Source organism: Heptranchias perlo, chromosome 19 (genome assembly GCF_035084215.1).
Source record: "Heptranchias perlo isolate sHepPer1 chromosome 19, sHepPer1.hap1, whole genome shotgun sequence".
Classification (NCBI taxonomy): domain Eukaryota; kingdom Metazoa; phylum Chordata; class Chondrichthyes; order Hexanchiformes; family Hexanchidae; genus Heptranchias; species Heptranchias perlo.
Window position 1 is genome coordinate 17758655 of NC_090343.1, and position 23260 is coordinate 17781914.

Below are 23260 nucleotides of genomic sequence, written 5' to 3' on the forward strand. Positions count from 1 at the left end.
ACAGAGACTGTCCACAGTAAACTGGGCAAATTTATTAATGGGTAAAATGACTGATGATCAGTGGGAAATGTTTAAAGAAACATTTAACGTGATACAGAACCGGTTTATACTCCTGAGGGGCAAGAACTCTACTTGCCAAAAAAACAGCCATGGACAACTAAAGAGGTAAGGGACTGTATAAGACATAAGGAAAGGGCATACAAAAAGGCAAAAAATGGCACAGATCCTGGTGAATGGGAAAGATACAAAGATCAACAAAGGGTCACAAAACAGATAGTAAGAGCTACAACAAGAGTATGAAAAGAAACTTGCAAGGAATATCAAAACCAATATGAAGAACTTTTATAGTTATATTAGGAGAAAGAGGGTAGTCAGGAGCAGTGTTGGCCCCTTAAAAACTGAAAGTGGGGATATTGTCATTGACAATGGGGAAATGGCGGACATGTTGAATAATTACTTTGCATCAGTATTTACAGTCGAAAAAGAGGATAGCATGTCGGATATCCCAAGAAAACTAATATTGAATTGGGGACAGGGACTCAATAAAATTAACATAAGTAAAACAACAGTAATAAAGAAAATAATAGCACTAAAGAGTGACAAATCCCAGGACCAGATGGTTTCCATCCCAGGGTTTTAAAGGAAGTAGGTGAGCACATTGCAGATGCCTTAACTATTATCTTACAAAGTTTTCTAGATTCAGGAACCGTCCCTCTAGATTGGAAAATTGCACATGTCACTCCGCTTTTTAAGAAAGGAGAGAGAGGGAAACCAGGGAATTATAGAACAATTAGCCTAACATCTGTTGTGGGGAAAATGCTGGAGTCCATAATTAAGGATAGGGTGACTGAACACCTCGAGAATTTTCAGTTAATCAGAGAGAGCCAGCATGGATTTGTGAAAAGTAGGTCGTGCCTGACAAACCTGATTGAATTTTTTGAAGAGGTGACTGAAGTAGTGGACAGGGGAATGTCAATTGATGTTATTTATATGGACTTACAGAAGGCATTTTATAAAGTCCCACATAAGAGACTGTTAGCTAAGATAGAAGCCCATGGAATCGAGGGAAAAGTACGGACTTGGTTAGGAAGTTGGCTGAGCGAAAGGCGACAGAGAGTAGAGATAATGGGTAGGTACTCATATTGGCAGGATGTGACTAGTGGAGTCCTGCAGGGATCTGTCTTGGGGCCTCAATTATTCACAATATTTATTAACAACTTAGATAAAGGCATAGAAAGTCTCATATCTAAGTTTGCCGATGACACAAAGATTGGTGGCATTGAAAGCAGTGTAGATGAAAACATAAAATTACAAAGCGATATTGATAGATTAGGTGAAAGGGCAAAACTGTGGCAAATGTGAGGTCATCCACTTAGGACCAAAAAAGGACAGAACGGGTACTTTCTAAATGGTAAAAAGTTAAAAACAGTAGATGTCCAAAGGCACTTAGGGGTTCAGGTACATAGATCATTGAAGTGTCACGAACAGATGCAGAAAATAATCAGTAAAGCTAATGAATTGCTGGCCTTTCTATCTAGAGGACTAGAGTACAAGGAGGCAGAAGTTATCCTGCAGCTATACAAAACCCTGGTTGGACCGCACCTGGAGTACTGTGAGCAGTTCTGGGCACCGCACCTTCAGAAGGACATATTGGCTTTGGAGGGAGTGCAGCTTAGGTTTACTAGAATGATACCTAGACTTCAAGGGTTAAGTTACGAGGTGAGATTACACAAATTGGGGTTGTATTCTCTGGAGTTTAGAAGGTTAAGGGGTGATCTGATTGAAGTTTATAAGATATTAAGGGGAACAGATAGGGTGGATAGAGAGAAACTATTTCCGCTGGTTGGGGATTCTAGGACTAGGGGGCACAGTCTAAAAATTAGAGCCAGACCTTTCAGAAGTGAGATTAGAAAACACTTCTACACACAAAGGGTGGTAGGAGTTTCGAACTCTCTTCCACAAACGTTAATTGATACTAAGACAATTGCTAAATTTAAATGTGAGATAGATAGCTTTTTGGCAACCAAAGGTATTAAGGCATATGGGGCAAAGGCAAGTATATGGAGTTAGATCACAGATCAGCCATGATCTTATCAAATGGCGGAGCGGGCTCGATGGGCTGAATTGCCAACTCCTGTTCCTATGTTCCTATGTTCCTAAATATTAATTACTTATAACGCCTGGGTACAATTGGCATCTACTACTTTTTGTTTGGTAATAAGACTATAGGACTGGCTTTGCCCAAAATGATGTCTGTTTCAGCTTTAAAAAATCACATTATTTTTGTCTTGGCAAATAACATCAACAGGGATGAATCGTTTTCTTTTGGGAGCTGCTGATGGATATGTGGATTGCTCCCAGCAACACAACAGGCACTTTAAAACTTTTTATAATACATGGCAAGCTATAAATTCTCAATAAAAAATATAATCTCGCCATTCTTATGATCTGAAGCAAAATGGACCGTTGGGATTGTCGCAGTTTATGACAAATGATAATATTCCCACCCATTATACTTTTGGAGTTGATGTTAGAAATTTAGGTGTGTCAATTCTCATCAGGATCTTTGGTAACAGCAGGGCTCTCTCCCAGCAGAAAACTGACAGGAGTCCAAATGAACCTTGGTAATTTTTAGGCTGAATTTATTGGAAGTAAATAACTGTATTGATGCTAGAAATGTGGAAAAATCTCCAGTTTGAATTTCTGAAACTCTAACTCTTAGTTTATGGTAGAAAAAACAAGATGTCATAATTTAAAAGTTGAAAAGAAGAATACAAATCTTAATCTGGTGCAAAATATTAAATACGGTGGTTATTTTTTATATAGTAGCCCACAGGTAAGTTATGAGATTGGAGAAATGCCTGTTCCAATGAGATTTTGTGTAATCTCCTGATTCTCACACATATAATGGAACTCATGTGGCCATCTTTTCTGTTGCTCCTGCTATTGGCATTTGTGCACTGTTATATTAACCAATGCTCCAGAATCAACAGTGAAGCTAGTACTGGTGTGATTAGAGCACTAGCATTCGGTACCCTGGTAGTGGTGTGACACAGGACTGCTTGCTAAGTACCTCTGAGTTCCTAATTTCAGTCATCTCATTGTGGATGATGCCAGGTTGAGACCATCTGCTTTCCTTTTGGTGGAAAGGAGATTCGGAGAAAAAGAGTCATTGTTGTGCTCGACTGGCTCACCTCTTTCTCGCGTGTTCAGGGCATCATTGATAGAGACCTGGGGCCAAATCATTTGCCTACTCTTTCAGCCATTATGTGGTCATAGGGTAGTGAGGCCACAGTAGAAAAATACAAATAAAAAGAGGTTGTTTATCTTCAGTTGAAAAAGAGTCAGATGGACTAAGCACACAAACAAAACTAAATACCGTGAAGAAGAAAGCTTTGTGATTCTGCTAGCACTTGTTATTATGTGTATGTTACTAAAGTTCTTAATTTAATTAACTTGTTCGTAACTGTTGGCAATCCAGTTGTTGTCACTCAGTTCATTCTGGCTATTTAAAAAATATCTTGCACAGGAAAATGGAATGCTGGGACTTTGCTACTTAACTTAACGCTAGTTTGCCTCTTGGTGGTGATGGTGGCATGCGATCAAGCATCCAGTTTTGAAGGCTGACATTAACCATGGCATATGTAAAGTAATATATCATTTAAGGAACAGAACGAGAGGACTTAGAGTAAGTAATTTAATTTTTAAACTGTAGGAAAGGCTACCTATAATTGGAGAATCCTAACAATGTTTTGCTTCCTGAAGGTTTGTGGTTATCGTTTGCGACTCCATTTTGATGGTTATTCCGAGTGTCATGATTTCTGGGTGAATGCTGACTCTCCAGACATCCATCCTGCAGGATGGTGTGAGAAGACTGGTCACAGATTATATCTTCCTAAAGGTGAGAGATATACTGGCATCAACCTCATCAGCATAACTCACCTCGTTACCATATCAGACTTTGGGGGTAATTTTAACCTAACCAGGCCAATAGTTTCCCCTCAGGCAGGTTAAGTTAAAATGACCCCCTATGAAACTGAGACCTTTATTGGTACAATCAAACACATCATCCTGAAATGCAATTATATATCGGAGAGAAAATGTATATATGACAAAAGCTTATATCATAAGTTTAAAAAGTTCAATTATCTTGCTTGATGCAATTTGTGATAAATTTGATAAAATTGCATTAGATTACGATGTCATCCGGAACTAATCACATGATTTTAGCAGATTTTCTCTGTATTATACAATACATTATATAACTAAGCATGTTGGCTATGCTGTACTGTATAATTTATATTTTTGTATATAAAATTAAACTTTCAGACTGCATCTAAGTATTGTTTATCGGCTGTGTGAAGAACTTGGACGTCTATCCACAGGGAACAAGGATATACACTTTCCACCAGATGGCGTCATACCAACATATAATGCTATCAAAATGTCACAGTGTTCAAAAGATTACAAATAATCCTACAGGAAAAATATGAAAATTGATATGATTTTGGGCTACAGATTGATGTTATTTAACTGGAAGGGGTTATTTTGTAGAGGATTGGTTCAGGTGAGTACATAATGCCATTGTGTTACCGTTTTAGGGTACAAGGAGGAAGAGTTCAACTGGCCAAATTATCTGAGGATAACAAAGTCCCAAGCTGCACCAAAACAACTCTTTGTCAATCAGAATACAGTGAGTACCTGCACCATCCTTAAACAATTTCTTATGTCAGGTTTTTTTAAACAAGATAGGTTTTCTTCCCTGTTGAAAATAATGGCCCGGAATTTGCTCTGAGGGCCAAACGAATGGCGTCCGCCGCTTAATAGATTTAAACTTAGCTGCAAAAAGTGCAGCGTCCTCTCCCGGGAATCTGTGAGCTGTGTGAGCGGGGAAAGGATCTCTCTGTTCCCTCAACCAATCAGATTGAAGCATCCTTGGCAAGCTGTACAGACACGGAACCAGGAAGTAAAGCTACAACAGTAAATTTAATGTAAAATCAGTTAGAGAAAGTGAAATAGAGGGTTAGAAATATTGAATTAAAAGACAGAGATAAAAGAGACAGAAAGAAAAAGTGAAAAAATATATATTTTTAAATGCCCAACAACAATTAAAATTGGAAGGAATGAGACTCCACATTTTTAAAAGTTAATTTTCAGTGCTAGAGAGGTTGTTTGACAGTTATTAATACTTACCACGGCGTTAAAAGTTAGCTTCGACCTAAAAATCTGAGCATACCTTTTCAGTGTTGATTAGTTCGTTTCCAGCTGGGCAGGAGAGCAAATTTGGGCTGGTCCATTCATTCCAGCCGGCGAGATCTCCTTCCTGCGCAGCTTTCGGAGGAGCAGGGCATCTCGTAGAGCAACTTCCAGATTTCTGCGTTTGACTGCGCATGTGCGCTCGCCGGAAGTTGCTCTTCCATTTGCCCTTAAACAATGGTGAGCGGCTCTCCGTTATTTTTGGAGCAAATTCCAGGCCAATACTTTTGTATAAACCTGTTTAAACCTAAATCACTTTCGTAGCCTATAAATTAATGCGAGTGATGTGAACACGTAACATGCTTGTATCAAATTTCTTGTCTCCATTATTTTGACAGAAGTATTACAGCCCAATGACTATATTAAAATAGCAGAGAGAGGAATTTGATATGAGCCATTAGCATTTTGTACAATAACATCACTCACAGGAATTTCCAGGTTACTGTCCCTCGCTGGTACTTTATATTAGAATTTAATAATGTTCACACTTCAGTATTATAAATATTGTTGGCATTGGTGCACTGACCCGACCATAGGAATACATAGAAGTTACAACAAGGAAAGAGCCATCTGGCCCAACCAGTGTTGGTGATTACCCTCCACGGGAGGAAATAGTCATAATCACATTTGCCCACCTTATTCCTTTATCCCCTTTTCCTTCAAACACTTATGCAATCTAATCTCGAATGTTGACATAGTTTCTGACTCAACCACTAACCCTGGAAATGAATTCCACAGCCTCACAACCATTTTGTGGAAAGAAGTTTTTCTTGCTCTCTGTTTTTACTCTGTTACATTTAATTTTGTATCTATGACCCCTCACTCAAGACCCCTCAACACTGGAAACAGCCTGCTTCTATCTACTCTCTCACATCCTTTCATAATTATAAACACTTCTATCATATTACCCCATTTTCTGCATTGTACAAATAAAAAAAAAGCTCCAATTTTTCAAGTCTTTCTTTGTAGTTGTATTGCCTCATACCAGACATCACCCTAGTGAATCTACATTGTACACTCTCTGAAATCTCAATATCATTCCTATAGTTTGGAGCACAGTACTGCACAGTGTTCTTACTGAGGTCTTATTAAGGTTTTATGTAGGCTCATCATTACCCCTTGGCTTTTATGTTGTATACTCGTGAAAAAACCTAGAATTTCATTAGCTTTATCTACGGCCTGATTAGCCTGATGTTCTGCCTTTAATGGGTAGGTTAGCACATTATTCTTTAACTTCTGGGGTGAAGGTTTCAAATGTAATTCTGGCTAATGAGATGAAAGTCTCCTCTCTCTGTCAGCTGTAAGAGTCTCATATGAATTTGGGCAATCTGAACTTAGTTCTGTTCTGTGAAATCATGCCCACTAAATTGAATTATCAATAGACCCCACCTGGAGTACTGCATCTCGGGAAGGATGTATTGGCCTTCGATGGCATACAGCACAGATTCACCAGAATGATACCAGGGTTTAAAGGGTTAAATTCTGAGGACAAATTGCATAAACTTAGCTTGTACTTCCGTGAGTTTAGTAGATTGAGGGGTGATCTAATTGAGATGTTTAAAATGATAAAAGGATTTGATAGAGTAGATACAGATACACAATTTCCTCTGGTAGGGGAATTCAGAACAAATGGGCACAATCTTAAAATCAGAGTTAGACCATTCAGGAGTGAAATCAAGAAGAACTTTTTCAAACAAAAGGGTAGTAGAATTGTGTAATTCCCAAAAGACAGTGGATGCTGGGTCAACTGAAATTTTCAAGACTTAAATCAACAGATTTTTATTAGGTAAGGATATCACGGAATATGGATCAAAGGTGGTTAAATGGAGTTGAGGTACAGATCAGCTGTGACCTAATTGAATGGCAGAACAAGTTTGAAAGGCTGAATGACCTACTTCTGTTCCTGTGTTCCTATGTAATGCTCCAGCACTAATTGGCATTTATTTGACAGTCTTACTCGGGGAAGCCATGAAGATGGCTGGTAAGGGAAATGGAAAAAATGTATAATTGAATGGGGGTAAGGTGCAATGTTCGAGAAGAGGGAAGTAGAAGGAGTTTTACTGTGTATATGACTGATGTTACTCCTGATTTGAGAGCATATTAAAAATTACAATTAAAAACACACATTGTACAGCCTAATTGGGACTACAGCAGTTTTAATCTTTGCATGATTTTCAGTTCTTATGCTGACAAAGATGGAGCTTAAAACCAGTAAGTGTTTGCTATAAAGTGATATTTGGAATAACAGAGCCATTTTTGCAATGGAGTTCGACTATTAATAGGCAAAATGGTTGAATCTAATGATGTTTTAATGGTAAGTTTTCTTTCAGATGGTTACCCCTTTGGGATTTCGTGTTGGAATGAAACTGGAAGCAGTTGATCGAATGAATCCATCTCTGATCTGTGTTGCTACAGTGACAGATATAGTTGAAAACAGATTCCTGGTGCATTTCGATAACTGGGATGACACGTATGATTACTGGTAGGCTTTCCAATTTGTCATGGATTCCTGAAAAGTTAACAGAGAAAATAAATTAAAAAGGAGCATGGAAAACATTGTGGAAAGAAGTAGTAAAGAACAAAGATGGAAGGAAAATACTGCCAGAACATGACATGAGAAAAGAGAGAAAAAGGGTTGTGAGCATAGATGGATGAGATAAATGTTCTTATCAAAAAGATTAGTTATGCTGAGGTAGTTTTATTTATTCATATTTTTCCCTTTTCAAAATGTATTTTTTCATCTTCCTTTTGCCTCCATGCTCAAATATCATGCCCCACCAGAGAGAAGGTTGGCAGCTGACTTAGACTCTGCCAATGCAACTCTTGAGCCACTAGTAACGTCATGACAGTAAGAGCGGCCCAAGATGGCTCGCTCTTGATTTTCCTTCTCTCATTGGTTAAATGCCTCCATTTGCTTGCTGCTACTAGGTTAAGGTTAAGAATTTGTCCTATGAGCAGTTAGGAGCAGAAACTTATATTCCATCCCTTTGTGACAGCCATGATATTTAAGGTAATTTTAATATTACAATGTCCTTTAGTTTCAGTTACATCATCATTATAAATGAAGGGAATTAATAAGGTTCGAATATTGGAACTTTGAGTATTCTCCAAAATGCTATTTTTGTTACATCCACATTTTTCATATCTAGGAGGTCGTCTCGCATCACTTGGGCAGTGCTATATTATAACTCCAGTCCAGTTTGAAAAATGGCAATGTTCTGTTGGACCTCCTGGGCACTTTGTAAACCTAATATTGAATCTTTTAACTATCATAAGTCAGCTGATGCTGCCACTTGTGCACTCCTAATTTTAAAGAATAGCCACCAGACGAGTGCAGATGTGTAAGCATTTGTGATTCATAGCCAGTCACAGCTTACAGTATAACTTGGATCTTGTCAGCTACGATTCACACTCAGCAGCTACTGATCAGTCATGTGTTATAACCGTAACTTAAAACTTGATTGTTTCATACCCTGTTGTTAATTAAAAATGACAATGATAAAGTGGCAATTGTTTCAGTGGTGCACCATGATCTAAACTATTTGTACTTGTTGTATTTCATGATATTTATGATTGCATTGTATGATGTAGGCAGCCATTTACCCTGTTTGGCACATAGAGCCCAACATCTCCTCTCCTATTGATGAGCAGCATCGACATAGAGCAGATCTTCAGTCACCTCTACCCAGTGCAGATGGTAGATTGAAGTTTAATGGGAGAGGAGGCACTGAAGATGCAGCTAAAACCAAAAATCAGAGGGCCCGCCTATCCAACAACTAAAGCTCCTTTTTGAAAGAATTTTCTCTCTTTGCCCTTTTTTGGATCTCTTTGAGCTGTGTAGCATCCTGAGCCAAGAGGGTGGACAGGTAACGTGCCTCTAACTCGCATTTTTTTCTACTAGGTGTGATGCTAGCAGCCCATACATCCATCCTGTAGGCTGGTGCCAGCAACATGGAAAACCACTGACACCTCCACAAGGTAAGTTGATGGATAAAATCAATATTTAACTGCGTAGAATTTGAAGTTTTCAATTTCACCTGCAGTTCAAATGGCTGGGTTGAGAGCAGGCCACAAACAGGTGGGAAAAGAAGGGCTATTATTAGTGAGGGGACAACAGAGAGAAGCAGGGACTGCAGGGAAGTTGCACAGCTAAAGTCGAAAGACATAATGGATGCTGGGTTGGGGCAGGCTTCAAATGAGAGACAGAGCAGAAACTCATGCCTTTAATGTCTTGTAAACTTGTACCCCCAAATCCCTCCTCTTCCACAACACTGAGCCTATTTCCATTCAGAGTATAATTACTGCTGTTATTTTTTTTCACCGAAATATATCACCTCACACCTACTGACATTGAACTCCATCTGTCACTTTTTAGGGCATTCCCCTTATCTTATCAATATTCCTTTGCAGCTTCCTTTGGTCATCTAAAGAATGAACTATACCTCCTATTTAGGTATCATCTACAAGTTTTGACACCACACCAAGGCCTATATCCAAATCATTGATATACACAGTGAACAGAAGTGGCCCCAGAGCTGGGACATCACTACCCACTTTGAAGCACTTTGAAAAACTGCCCTTAACTCCAAGTCTCTGTTTTCTCTCTTCGAACCAATCTTTAAACCAGTTTGCTATCCTCCCCCTAATTCCATAACCCATAATCTTCTGTAGTATTCTCCCATGTGGTACCTTATCAGAGGCATTTCTAAAATCCATGTACACTACATCCACTGCATTTCTCCCATCTCCCATGTCTGTTACCTCCTCAAAGAATTCTATAAGGTTTATAAAGCATGATTATCATATTGGTTACTTCTATTTTCTCTTTATCTAGATACGATTTCATTCTTAATTAAAGATTCTAAACTTTTCCCTATCACAGATGTTAAGCTAACCGACCTGTAATTACCTGAATTTTCCCTGCCTCGCTTTTTAAAAAAGGGTATTACATTGGCCACTCTTCAGTCCTCCGGTACACATCCAGACTTTATAGTCCTGAAATATAAGGGTCAATTTTAAACCTGCCCGCTTGGCAGAGATTGGGAGTGTGGGCAATTAATATCGATTCGTCAACATCCCACACTGATCCTGTAGGATATGATTTTACTCTGCTCTTGAGCAGGTGAGAGGGACACCTGCCAGAAACCATTGGGGTCCTTCTTTAAATATGCAGATTGAGTTCTGATGACATCACTGGGACCCCACTTTTATTTTAACTGTGCACTTGAGCGGGGAAGTGTTGTGGCTTTCGTGCAAGGTCCACTTACAGGAAAGAGGAGTCATAGCCAGAAGATGCCCAACGAGGTAAGTCTTGTTGCATTTTTTTACTTTCCTTGTGCGGCCAGGAGAAACACAATTGCTCCTTCGGGCCCCACAAAGAATGTTTAGGCCTCCCCAGCCCAGGTCTATTCCCCCCTCTTCCCCCCCCCCCCCCCCCGCCCCCCACACCGCCATGACCAACTTACCTGAGTGTCGGGACCGTTCCTTTGGTCCCTGGCAGCGGCCTCCTACCGCCCGCCAGCTGCCGTTTCCTGCAGATTTCTGGCGGGAAACTGACTGGGACATGCAGATTAGGCCTGGGAAATAAAATCTACCTGAAAATCTACCCCTTGGCACAGAGACTAATAATGTTTCTCAATTTGTGATATCCTAGGCTACCCTCACCCAGAGCATTTTGCTTGGGATAGGTATTTGGAAGAAACAGGATCTTCTGCTGCTCCTGCTCGTGCATTTAAAGTTGTAAGTGAAATGTTTTTCAGATTTACTAAAGCTGTTGTGTTTCTATAAAAGAGCTTCACACATTCAGTTTCTACTGTTTTCTGGTGTGATAATTTTGAAGATTCAAACATAGTTGGACCTTATCGCCTTGTGTTTCAGCGTCCTCCACATGGTTTCCAGATAAACATGAAGCTGGAAGCTGTAGACAGACGCAATCCTATGCTGATTCGTGTATCCACCATTGTAGATGTTGATGACCACAGGATGAAGGTAGTGAAAGAGTTCCTCCTCAGTAATATTCACCACTTTCAACTGATGGTTTGTAATAATAGCTTATTGCATTGCTCAGTATTATAAATGATATTGTGGGTCTATATCTTGCCACATCAATGTTCCTTTCTTCTCTGGTCAAAATCCAAAATTACAAGATAGTACATTTGGAAAGAAACAGTGAGAAAGTGGTTGAGAGGGCTATGTATAATTGGCTATGGAAAGGAACAGATTGGATAACACTCAGCTTTCTGAAGAAGCTAAAATATTTCCTAGTGGTCTCTTTTGAAGACCACAACTGTGGAGATCTTAACTCAAAGAATAAAGATAGCGGCACGTGCAAAGAGAAGGGTGCCCTAAAATACTATGGACTGTGAGTCTTCTGGTTACACAGGGATCGCTCATGCCAGTTTCTTCCAGGGTTCACCGCAGCCAGAGTGTGTGGGCTTACCGGGACAAGGGCATCTCATTTCTACGGGACATTTTTGGCACCCGCCTGCCCTTTGTGGAGTGGGAAGTGAGCTCGCCCATGCCTCCCCCAGTCCTGACACCAATTCAGGAATTATTTTGTTTTAAATTTTCCTCTTTGCGGGGCGAGGCCGCTTACCTCACCTGGACCCACTTATGGGGCCCATATTCACGCCATATAGTTCTGAAAGTGTGACAGTAGATTTTATTTGTGTGTATCAAGCACTGAAATGTACAATTTATAAAAATTTAGTTTCCCTATAAAGTTTATATTTTTCTGCTAATTATTTTCTATGCCAGATCAATTTTGATGGATGGAGCCATGTTTACAATTACTGGGTAGATACTGATAATCCAGATATACATCCTGCAGGATGGTGTGCCAGAACAGGACATTTTCTCCAACCACCAATTAGTGAGTACAGTAGCATTCCATCCTCACTGCTCTCATTATCAACATTTTTAATATTAATTTCAGGGTATAATTTAACAAAGGTAGTTTTAGAATTTTTACTCTGCAGGAAGTTGTGTACAAGATGTATAATTTTAAGGTTATCTCTGAAATTTGGGCTGCACCTATTTATAAGGGGAACTATAGCATTGTTGTATTTGTTAAAGATAAAATCAGTGTTTATTTCTTTTTGTTTGAAGTGTTTGTTTCTTTTAGTGCCATTGCTTTATGTTTATTCTGCTTTTGGAGTTTCCATGTAGCAGACAACTTTCCGGATGATTCTGTAAGTCTTGCCTGGACAGGAAGAATGTTCAGACTGCTGTAAGGTGCCATTGTGTCATTGAAAATCAACAGTGATTTTGGGGAACGTATTGATAGGGAGCAATAGTTAAAATACATTGCTTCCTTTTTCTTTTGCAGAAGTAACAGATTCCTCAGCTGATCCTGGGCAAACAGGATGTTCAACTCCAGGGTGGAAGGCTGTTAGTCATGCAAAAGGTTCTAAGTACACTACTCATCATCGGTGAGTATCTGTTAAATTTAGGAACAGCCTGACTGGTCAGAATCTTTCAGCACTCTAGCCCCCATCCCTAACACTTAACAGTACAATACATCACAATAACTGTGAAAAGTTTCTCGTGGGAAAAAGTTATAATTTCTTTTTTAAAAGCTACATGCATGTGTATGAACAGTGTTTAAAAATGAAGATTCAGTACACTGTTACTATAAGTAAAACTGCTGCATTTATTGTGCGAAGTAAATTGCTACATGGAGAAGGCATTTAAACCAAGTTCAACCGCTAACTCAAATATGGTGATTGCAGATTATAGTGCAGTTAAAGCATATCTGGTTATAGTTGCAACTTTGGGAGTGATTTTAATCCTACTCTACTGTCAGAAACCAGGCAGCTAAAACTGGCTAGTTGACATAGCCTCTGAAGTCCTGCACCGATCCCGAGGCCTTGAATCTTAATCTGCTTTTTCTGATCCTGAAGCCAGCAGGGTGCTTTTTTAAATATGCAGATTCTGGTCTGATGACATAATCGGCCCTGACTGCAATTTTAAATGGTGGCCTGAATGGGGAAGCTGTTGTGGCTTTCCCGCCCGGTGAAGACAGCAGAAAGAGGATCCGGAGCTAAATAAGATATGAAGCCTCTGCTCCTCAAATAGGTACGTTTTAAAATTTTATTTTTAAAGTTTAGGCCTCCTTGCCCTGTGTGCCTCTCCTTCCCGAATGCGAAGCCCCCTCCCTGCAACTTAACTTGTTGCCTCTGTTTCAGGCAGGCAGCTGACTGGGGGCATGCAGATGAGGCCCGGGCATTAAATTCACCCGGGCCTTACGTTAAAGAGGTCGGGGGGGTGGGGGGTGGGGGGTGGTGTTGACGATTGCCTTACCCCCATCCACCTGTTTTCTGTTCTGGGTAAAAATTGGGGCTATGTAACACCCCAAAATAATTGAGTTGGATAAAACAACCCCTTGAAGAGAAGAACAAAGCAGTTTAATCAAGAACTGATACAAAGTTTTGTGAAGGTATATATGAAGAATGTAACAATCAGCTTAATTTTATATATTTGTTTCACAAATTCTAAAATGCAAAGATCCTGGTAAAGTGAGCTGGTATCAATAGAATTGACAGTTGTAGTTCTATTGAACCAACTGGGGCTTGTAACGGCAAAGTGTAGCATCCAAGACCTCAATTATACTGCACTCTTCCTTCCAGAAGGGCACTGCTCCTCAGCTGGTAAATTTTTAATTTTTTGAGACCATGGGCAGGAGCATCTATTTTCTCAACATGTTAAACTCTGTAACTATTTTATAAAGTGCAGGAGGACCAGTGACACTTTGTAAACCAAGCTTGAAACTACATTGCAGTTATGCTTCACGTGGTGTCAAGCACAAACAGTGTGAAACAACCTCCCAAGGAGATTTCTAATTACTAAGTCAAATCAGAAATTGTCGCAGCCCAATGCAAAAGTGGCAGTATAGACATAACCTATAACACTTGAAAGCTCTTTTGCCACTGATATGCATGAGGATGCAAGAAGAAAAGCCCATTCTCTCTTTCCTGAGAATATAGGTCTAAAACACAAATAGAAAGAATAATGCATAATTATTGTTCTTGCATTTGGCGAAATCTTAATTCAGGACACCTCCTTTGTGAGAACTTGTGAATACCAGGAGACAGCTGTGTTCCTGCATGCCTCCACACACGCGCAGAGTTGCCCTAACCAGTTGGTAAATTTTTAATGTTTTGAAAGCATGGGCAGGAGCAACTGCTTTTTTTTTAATGTATAAGTGACTGCAGTCATTTTATTATTTGCAAAGTCAGCTACTGTCCTTGAACCCGCTTTGAGCAAAATAGTTCTGCTTATATTTAACTTTTGTTCAGATTTGTGTCAGACTCCAAATTGTCTTTATGAACTAACAACAACAACTTGCGTTTATACAGCGCCTTTAATGTAGTAATCCCAAGACATAGTAAAACAAGTGTGTGTTGGTGATTTTGAAAAACTGATTCACATGAGATTTGATCTGATTAACTAAATCTTTAAAAGGAGTAGCAGACAGAGAGACTTAGGATTTCAGATACATTTTTTTTAAATGGAAGAAGAAGTTGATAAAGCCATAAAAAAAGCGTATGCATCCAAGATTTTGTAAATAGGGGCATCAAGTACAAAAGTGCCATTGTGGATACCAATGCCCTGCCAATTGGGTATACATTGAGAAAAGGATAAATGCATTGTGCAAAGCAATATTTCATATCACTATCATCTTATAACTGATTAAAAAAAACATCAAACTGAGTCCCATTTTAACTGTCTGAGACATGCTAATTTAACAGATGTAACATTCAAGGCTTGTAGTTACTAGTGGATGAATGCTTCACGTGATCAAACCTGTAGTCCCAATTTTAATAGAGGTACTTTAAATTGGTTTACTCCTCTGCTAATACAGCAGAAAACGAGTGCACTGTCATCATCAACAGTGGAGTGAGCCTTTGGCTTAGTGGTAACATTCCTGCCCCTGAATCAGTAGGGGAAGGATTTGAGCCTCCCTCCAGACAGCCCTGGCAAGTGGAGACTAAAATATTGTCTCCAAATAATCGAATGACATCCAGCAGGGTGACTACTGGCTCAGTAGTAGTATTGCTGCCTCTGAGTTAGAAGGGTTGGGTTCAGGCCCCACTCCAGACAGCCCCGGCGAGTGGAGACTACGCTAGCTCTGAATACTGGGCTGACGTCCAGCGGGGGTACTTGCATCTGATGGGTGCAAGTGGCCCCCTCCCTGCCTTTAGCCCCAATCCGATGGAAAGATGCTTAGTTTGGTTGATTTATTTATTTAAATTATGATTTTGGTTTGGAAATTTTTAAAATGCATGATTATTATAGTAGGATAGGATTTTTGTGCATTGTATTTACAATTGCAATTTATGTTCATTTGCAGTCACTTAACCTCTTTTATGTTCGATTGCAAATTTTCATGGTATAATTAAAAATGCCATAAACATAGATACATCATCAACATCCTAAATGACAGAATCCATCCAAACCGTCAGTGAAAGAGATACATTACATTTTCCATGTTGCATACTCATACACATCTTGAATTTAATTTCCGACAATGTTACCAACAGCCAGACTTACTGGAATAGATTCATGCAATGTAGTGAATGAATTTCAGTGTCTTGTCTTGTGCACACTGATTGCCTCAGGAAGTGCCCAACTCCTGGTTGTGATGGCTCAGGGCATGTTACTGGCAAGTTCACTGCCCATCATCGTCTGTCAGGCTGTCCACTAGCTGAAAGGAACCAAACAAAGATGAAAATAGAGATGTCAGATGCAGAGGGATCGTCCCGAAAAAGGAATCTCGTGTCATTTGGGCGAAGAAAGAAATCAAGACATCATGGGAGGTAATAATGGTAAATGCCATAAAACATATTTAAAATAAACAACTAAACAGAGAAAAATAAGTTAATTAATGACTGGTGTTTGTCATCGTGATAGAATTTTTTTCCCCTTCCCCCCACATTTATCTTTTTTCCACCCTTTTAGGTCCATTACAGTTCCTTAGCTAAGAGAGTGAGAAGGTGACTTGTTCCCATTGATGCTCTTAGAAAGTATGCAAGAGTGTCCCCTGATAGTCCACTGGCTGTAGGAAGATACCCAGTCATTGCTTGGTATCTCCCTTGGTAACGGGAACTGCAGTCAGGAATTTGACATGTTGGGGAATGACAGGATAAAAGGTCTTATCCTTAAACTCTATGATCCATCATGTTATAAGGCACTGTGCTACCATGTCATTTCACCACTAGTCTTTGACAGACCATGTGCTTTATTCTTGCAACAACAAGCAATGTATATGGATGGGAAAGTTTCTTCCTAATGAAATATTGGGTTAAGTAATGCTCTGGTTGCTATGTGCAGCAACAATCTAAATATGTTAATGAAGATTTTCTCTATTTAATATTTCTAATGAAATTGTGAAAACGTTTTATAAAATGTTTATCATTTCAGTAGAAGCACTTAACAGGAAACAATCAGACATTTCCAATGTCACTGCACATCGTGACAAGAGGAATTCTTATCTTGCTGTCATTTTCCTTCGACAAATAGCAGCTACTTCACCAAAGACCCATTTATCTCAATATAATCTGTAATAAATGCAGACAATTCCTTAGTTTTCTGCAGTATCAAAGTTTAGACATTTTATTTTTAGACTTTAGTAAAAATGTTAACACTTATTGCACGTTTGGACTGTTGTGTGAAATTTCTTATATTTGAATTTCTGTTTAGTCTGCTTAAGTCCCTGGTCTGTTCTGCACTGTTTATTGTACTTCCACAGATCGCCAACACATACATTATGTACACTGATGCATTAGGATAAATTACTGTATTTATTTAAAAATAAAAGTAAGCTTATTTTGCACAGCAGCATAGCCAAATTCAGAAAAGACATAATAAACATTAAATCGTGTCACAACAATAAAGTGATTGAGAGAAAAGGCCAATAATTTACTCTAGACTACCACACAGATTCTTGTCCATAACGAGCTGGATAAAAAAATCAAGATTAACAAACCATCTTATTGAAAATAGTATACAAATTTAACAACACAGGAACTTAAAATGTAACACTGGCAAGCAGCATTCTTGAGTTCCAAAAGAAAACAGTGCTCTGTACTGTGATCCTTTTCTGGTTTTGTTTTGATAAACACTGCTTCTTTGATGTTTCACATTTTTGTGCCTCACCTAATGGTGGCATGGCCTCAGACATTCTCTTTGAGCTAGTGAAGAGGATGTTGATTATTTTCCCTTATCACACATTGATCCACATACATGCGCACACAGAGACACATGAATACACATACACGCATAGGGCTGACAAAAAGTGCATTGGCTGTGGGTGAACTGGACAATGAAGCAGCAGAAATATGACTAGACACAAATCATCACATCAATGAGAACTTAACCAACAGTTTAATATCTTTCTTTAATTTTCTGCTGTTTCTCTTTTTTCCAGGATTGGTCGTCCACCCAAGTATCATAAGCTTCAACAAGAGGAATTAAAAGTCAGCTTTCAGAGTGAGCTGAAATGCAGGGCTCTTTTCAGGATGAGTTATTTCTGGCAGCTGTGATGCCTCACATATTTAATATTTGATTTAAGTACAAGTTTCAATTTTTCCTATTTGAAATCTCAGTACACGTCTATTTATAAGGGTAGCAAACTGCACAAACAAACACCTAATGTGCTTGTGCTACATACCTATGTACACTATTTGTACGCAGACATTCACCCATTTGGATTAATGTTTGCGTAAAAATAGCATACACAGCAATGCAGTACAAGAGCATAAAACATTTGTAAGTGAAGTTACTCATTCAGAATTTTAACCCCATAGTTTTTTGACCACTATAATGGTATTTCTGGAAGGTTCTTTCTTTATGCTTTTCAGGTTATACAATTACACTCCTATTTTGGAGTCTACTGGTGAAAAATAAATAGAACAGATGGAATTCAACTTTCACAAATTCATTTAAAAGTTCAATGATGTACATAAACAAACTCTAACTATTGTTACACAAAAAACAAAAGTTTGTGTTCTGATTTTTTTTTTTGCCTTTTTGCTCCCTTTCTTTCCCTCTTTTCTGAAGGCACTGACTGATGCCAGGGTATGGTTCCAAGTATACCTGCGGCCCAAATGTTTCATACAGCCCAAGCATTCATCTAGACTGTGCTGGTGGCTGTTTAACAATTGGAGCATCACAGCAGTGTCCAATCATCTCCTTACCTGATGTCCACATATGGGATAGAAATTCATTTGCATTACGCCCAGTTTTTGGGTGCGAAATTGATATTCCACTTACCAATTTTGTAGTGGGTTATCCCACATTGGAAATGTACCCAAAGTGCAATGGCCACCTTATTGATTAAGGCACTACTTAGGTATCTCTGGCGGCTGATTGAAACGAAGGCTAGACTCATTAAAATAGTTAAATAGTGGTCCTGTTCTTGTAGTTGGACCCTGTTGGAAAATTAGTGCCTGGGAGGGTTTTGAGTCACTCATTCTTAAACTCGCCCAGGAAAACATGGCGTTAACACTCAGGAAGCAGGCTGATGCAGCAATATTTAAAGGGATCCCCAACTACATTAAGGTAAGTCTCTGAATAGTTGTTTTTGGCTGCAGGGAATTTTTGGAGCCATTTTTGGGTTGCTTTGGCATAGTTCAGAAAGTCTTTCATAATAAATAGCTTTTGGATAGCTGACTTTTGACTGCAGCTGCTCTCTGTCAATTCATTGGCTGCAAGATCATTGGAAAAGATGAGAATGTTGCTGGGATTACCACTGAGGCTGTCACAGTAGCAGCAGAAGCAAGCATGGCAGCACAGACCTGCGCAGACTCAAAGATAATGGCGAAGGAGGCAAGGGCAAAGGCAAAGGAGGCCTTACAGCAGGCGGGTGTCTTGTAACAGGATGTCTTATCTCAACATGACAGAAGAGCAGTTTATGAAGAGGCTGCACTTTAGCAGGCAGGCAGCCACTGACCTATGTCACCCTCTGCAGCAGGAATTGGAGCCAGACACCAGAGCGCACACATACATGCCTTAGCTGTGAAGGTTATGGTGGTCCTCAGCTTCTACGCCATAGGTTTGTTCTAGGCTGCAACAGATGACATCAGTAACATCAGTCAGTTTGCTGTCCATAAGGCCATCAAGCACGTGACAGATGCTTTCTTTGCAAGGAGACAGCATTGCATCACCTTCCCAATGCAGGCTGCTGATCAGGAGAAGAAAGCTCTTGAATTTGCCTATGTTGCTGGGTTTCCCCCAGTGCAATGCATCATTGACCACGCACACATTGCTCTGCATTGTCCCCATCAAGAACCAACCATGTTTTATAACTGGAAGGGGTTCCAGTCCCTGAATGTTCAGCTGGTCTGTGACCACAGGCAGAGAATAATGCAGATCTGTGCCCAGTTTCTTGGTAAGTAGTCATGATGCCTTCCTCCTGCGCCAGCCCTCAATCCCTCTTGTCTTCTATCGAGACCAGCATGTGTCAGGCTGGCTCCTTGGAGACATCTCTACACCTGGCTCATGACTCCTGCCAGGAGCCTGGACACAGACATTCAGTGCTGATACAATGAGAGCCACACAAGAATAAGAGCTCTCATTGACCAAAGCGTAGGTGTTCTCAAGAAAAGGTTCCAGTGCCTAGATCGACCCAGTGGAGTTTTGCAGTACAGCCCTGGGACAACACTAATGGGCGCATGCAGTGCGCGCCCCACTCCTTTTTTGCCCATTTTTGGGTGCGATCGAATTTCTAGGCCAGAGATTCTATACTTTTTGGTATTGTGATAATGGGATATTACATTGTCCAAAATGTTTTAGTCAGCTACAGTTGTCCAGTTAACATCAGATAGAAGCATAGACCGTACACTGACAGGCTGAAATTCTTTCTGTTGATAATTTTTGCAAAAAGTCAGTATGAGTACCATACGGGAAATCCCTTGTACTCACAATGACTTTTTTGTTGCCAAAATTGATGGGAAAAATTTCATCCCTTTTTAGACATGGTTAGTGTTACTATTTGAAAAGAGAGTAATGAGTCTTTTAGTAAACTAACATCTTTCAGCTTATTTTTTATAATAATGCACTTATCATTCATTTCATTAAGATGGAGGCTATAGAATTTATATAAGTGATTTGTAAAAAAGTTAATGTTGACATAAAATCCTGATTAAAAGAGCAAATAAATGTTAATGATATTTAGAAGGGATCAAATGTATTTCTGATGCTATATTTCTAGACATTCCAAAAGATGGCATGCAACAAGTCTTGCATCAATCAGTCTTTATGTCTGCCATATCCCCACATCCAGCTCGTTCATTGTCCTTGTGCTGGGAACAGCACTGCAAGCTGCTTCCAGGTGTAGCAGGAATCACTGCCAGCAAAGTGGCCAAATGGACCATCGAAGAGGTAAGAGAAGAGAAGGAAATACAGGTGAAATGTAGCAGTTTAAAAAATATATATAAAGCAAATCCAGTTGAATGCTGGAATTGTTCTGAATTAAAGCTGCATGACCAAGCTGTTAATTATTTACAGTCTCTTTCGCAATCATGGTTCAGAAATTACACTGGTAAAAAAAAATCTGGGCAGTTTGCCATTGTTTGAATACATATCTTTGTCAGAAATGTACAAACCATTTTTGGTGCTGTGGGATTTTGTTTTGGTTTATTTCTGATTAAAATTGTTCAGAGTGATTTAAAATATGTCATTGCTTCTTACACTGAAGTAAGAGTTTGACCTGCAAGTAATTTGAAGTCACTTTTCCCATTCCTTGATTATTAGCAAATATTTATTTTAAAACAAAACATTAGTTGCTCCAGTGGATCACTGGGTGAATACACTGTGTAATATGGTACAAAACCAGACCAGAAAACTCAGTTGATGTCAGCTGGTATGATAGTGCACGTACTATAACTGATCTTAATGTCTCCAGTCAAGGTGGTGAAAAAAAAATCAGCTACTGTTCCCATTTCTGACCACTTTCCGTACCAGAAAATATACACGTATGAACATCAAATGAGGACAGTTTGGACTCTGTTGTGATGCTCCTCAAGATAAAATAGATTGCTAATACTCAGTGGGGTTAATTTTAACTTTTGGAGATAGTGTAAATGGGGTGATAATGCATGTTATGCACCTCTCCTAACTGGCAGCCAATCCAGTATTGCCCCATTTACACTATCTCCAAAAGTTAATATTTCCCCCAATGCCCCTGCTCACATGTAAAAATAGCCCTTTGCGCAAGGTACTGGGTGGCTGCCGGTGTTTATTGAGCCATACTCCAGTCACCATCCTCATGGGAAAGGCGTGGAGAAAAGGAAAGAAAATTGTGTGGGGAATGGGAGGAGCGCTGTAAACTTCATTAGTTTTCCCTCTGTTCATAAATGAAACATCCCATCAAAGTGAGAAGTGGCTTATCATCATGTGCTTTTTACCAGATGGTTACGCACTGCCATTGGTTAACTCACGGAAAGCAGTACATGCAGCTCAAAAATCCTATACTGTGCAAATGCTAGAACTGGAATTTCTTGACATAAAATTGGCAGTTTAAGTGGTAGAGTTGTTTACTCTGATTCTAGTTCAAGAATAAAACTCATGCCATGTTATGCCAGTTAGAATCCACCTGAAGCAAGAAAAACGTTCACCTGTATATGTGAATATTTCATAAAAGCCTGTTTCATTAAACAGTATTACGAAATTAAAAATATCATACAAAATTAAAGAATGTTGTGAAGTTAGAGATAGTTCATCTCAGCAAACATATTCAATGTTGCTCAGTCAAGTATGCAAGCTCTAAAAATTTCTGTATTTCTGTTGACTAAGCAATCATCTTCTGCTATCAAAGATGAAAGTAATCTATTGTGCATGTTTTGTTCATTTAATATCTTAATGTCACAGCAACAGCAATTTTATTTATTGTAGGTGGGAAACTTTGTCCAGACACTTACTGGCTGTGAGCAACAGGCAAAGCTCTTCAAAGAGGAGGTAGGCGATGAGTTACCTCATACCCTCAACAGTTTTTACACCATATTGTGCAGTTTTATTAAAGCCCTGAAATTATGCCATTGGATACCAGCGAATAAATGCTTAACATATTTGGCTGAAAAACCTCTTTCTGCTATTTTAGCAGATGCGTTAACCAATTTGTGATAAATGGGTCTGCAAAATGGGGAAGAGAGGAACTCCAGATTAAAGTATTATGCATTCAAATGCTGGTATCCCATAAGTTCAGGGCATAACATTTATTAGAATTATGTAGTCTTCCATCACCATGTACAGGCAGGACACTCCATTTTAAGATTAAAATGGGGAACTGGAGATTATATAGTGTTAATAATTTACTGTGTATAAATTGTATGTAAACTAGTGAGATGATTCAGATCTTCAGGTGAATAATGGCAGTCTGACTAACACAGTGTTATTGCCAAAAGTCATATCCTGCCTGATATTGACCTTTTCAGTTTCATTCCCGCTCTGAGCTCATCTTCTAGGGCTGGAAAGGAGGCTAAATCCCCTGCTCAGCTCATTGGGAACTATTGGATTATGTACCCATCAGATGCTGCCTTTGAGGAAGTTGCTTTCAGCCACGCCAACTGACCTTGGAGTCTCCATGAGGCTGCATTCACCTTGACAAATTAGAAAATATTTCCTCTAAGAGAGAACGCATCTTCAATTACTTTATCCTCTTGTGTTTTTGGGCACAGTACCCTGGACTAAAATTATTTCTCCAGCCTGTCAATTGAAATTTTCAAGACTGAAATGGATAGATTTTTGTTAGGTAAGAGTATCAAAGGATATGGAGCAAAAGTGGGAAAATGGAGTTGAGGTATAGATTAGCCATGAACCAATGTGTTAACCATTCGCAGTTAATATCCCACAGCGTAATTTCAAGATCATTATTTTCTAAAGTACCTAAGACATGAATCACTGTTCAAGTTCATTCTTAGGGACATTTCTGGAAATAAGACATGCGATGTGATATTTTTATTTTTGTATCCTAAACTGCATTGAAGAACTCCTGCACTTTTTTCTT

The 23260-nt window shown here is 39.3% G+C and overlaps 1 protein-coding gene across 1 annotated transcript in view; it reads left to right on the forward strand.

Annotated features, from left to right (window-relative positions):
• Positions 1-23260, forward strand: part of l3mbtl1 (L3MBTL histone methyl-lysine binding protein 1) — a 50599-nt gene that overhangs the window by 27200 nt on the left and 139 nt on the right. Inside the window, exons 9-20 of the mRNA XM_068000792.1 lie at positions 3766-3901; positions 4602-4693; positions 7587-7738; positions 9158-9234; positions 10910-10995; positions 11134-11244; positions 12013-12127; positions 12584-12686; positions 15876-16073; positions 17684-17745; positions 20468-20637; positions 22150-22212. Coding sequence (XP_067856893.1) covers positions 3766-3901; positions 4602-4693; positions 7587-7738; positions 9158-9234; positions 10910-10995; positions 11134-11244; positions 12013-12127; positions 12584-12686; positions 15876-16073; positions 17684-17745; positions 20468-20637; positions 22150-22212 — 1365 coding nt within the window. The remainder of the gene's footprint in view (positions 1-3765; positions 3902-4601; positions 4694-7586; positions 7739-9157; positions 9235-10909; positions 10996-11133; positions 11245-12012; positions 12128-12583; positions 12687-15875; positions 16074-17683; positions 17746-20467; positions 20638-22149; positions 22213-23260) is intronic.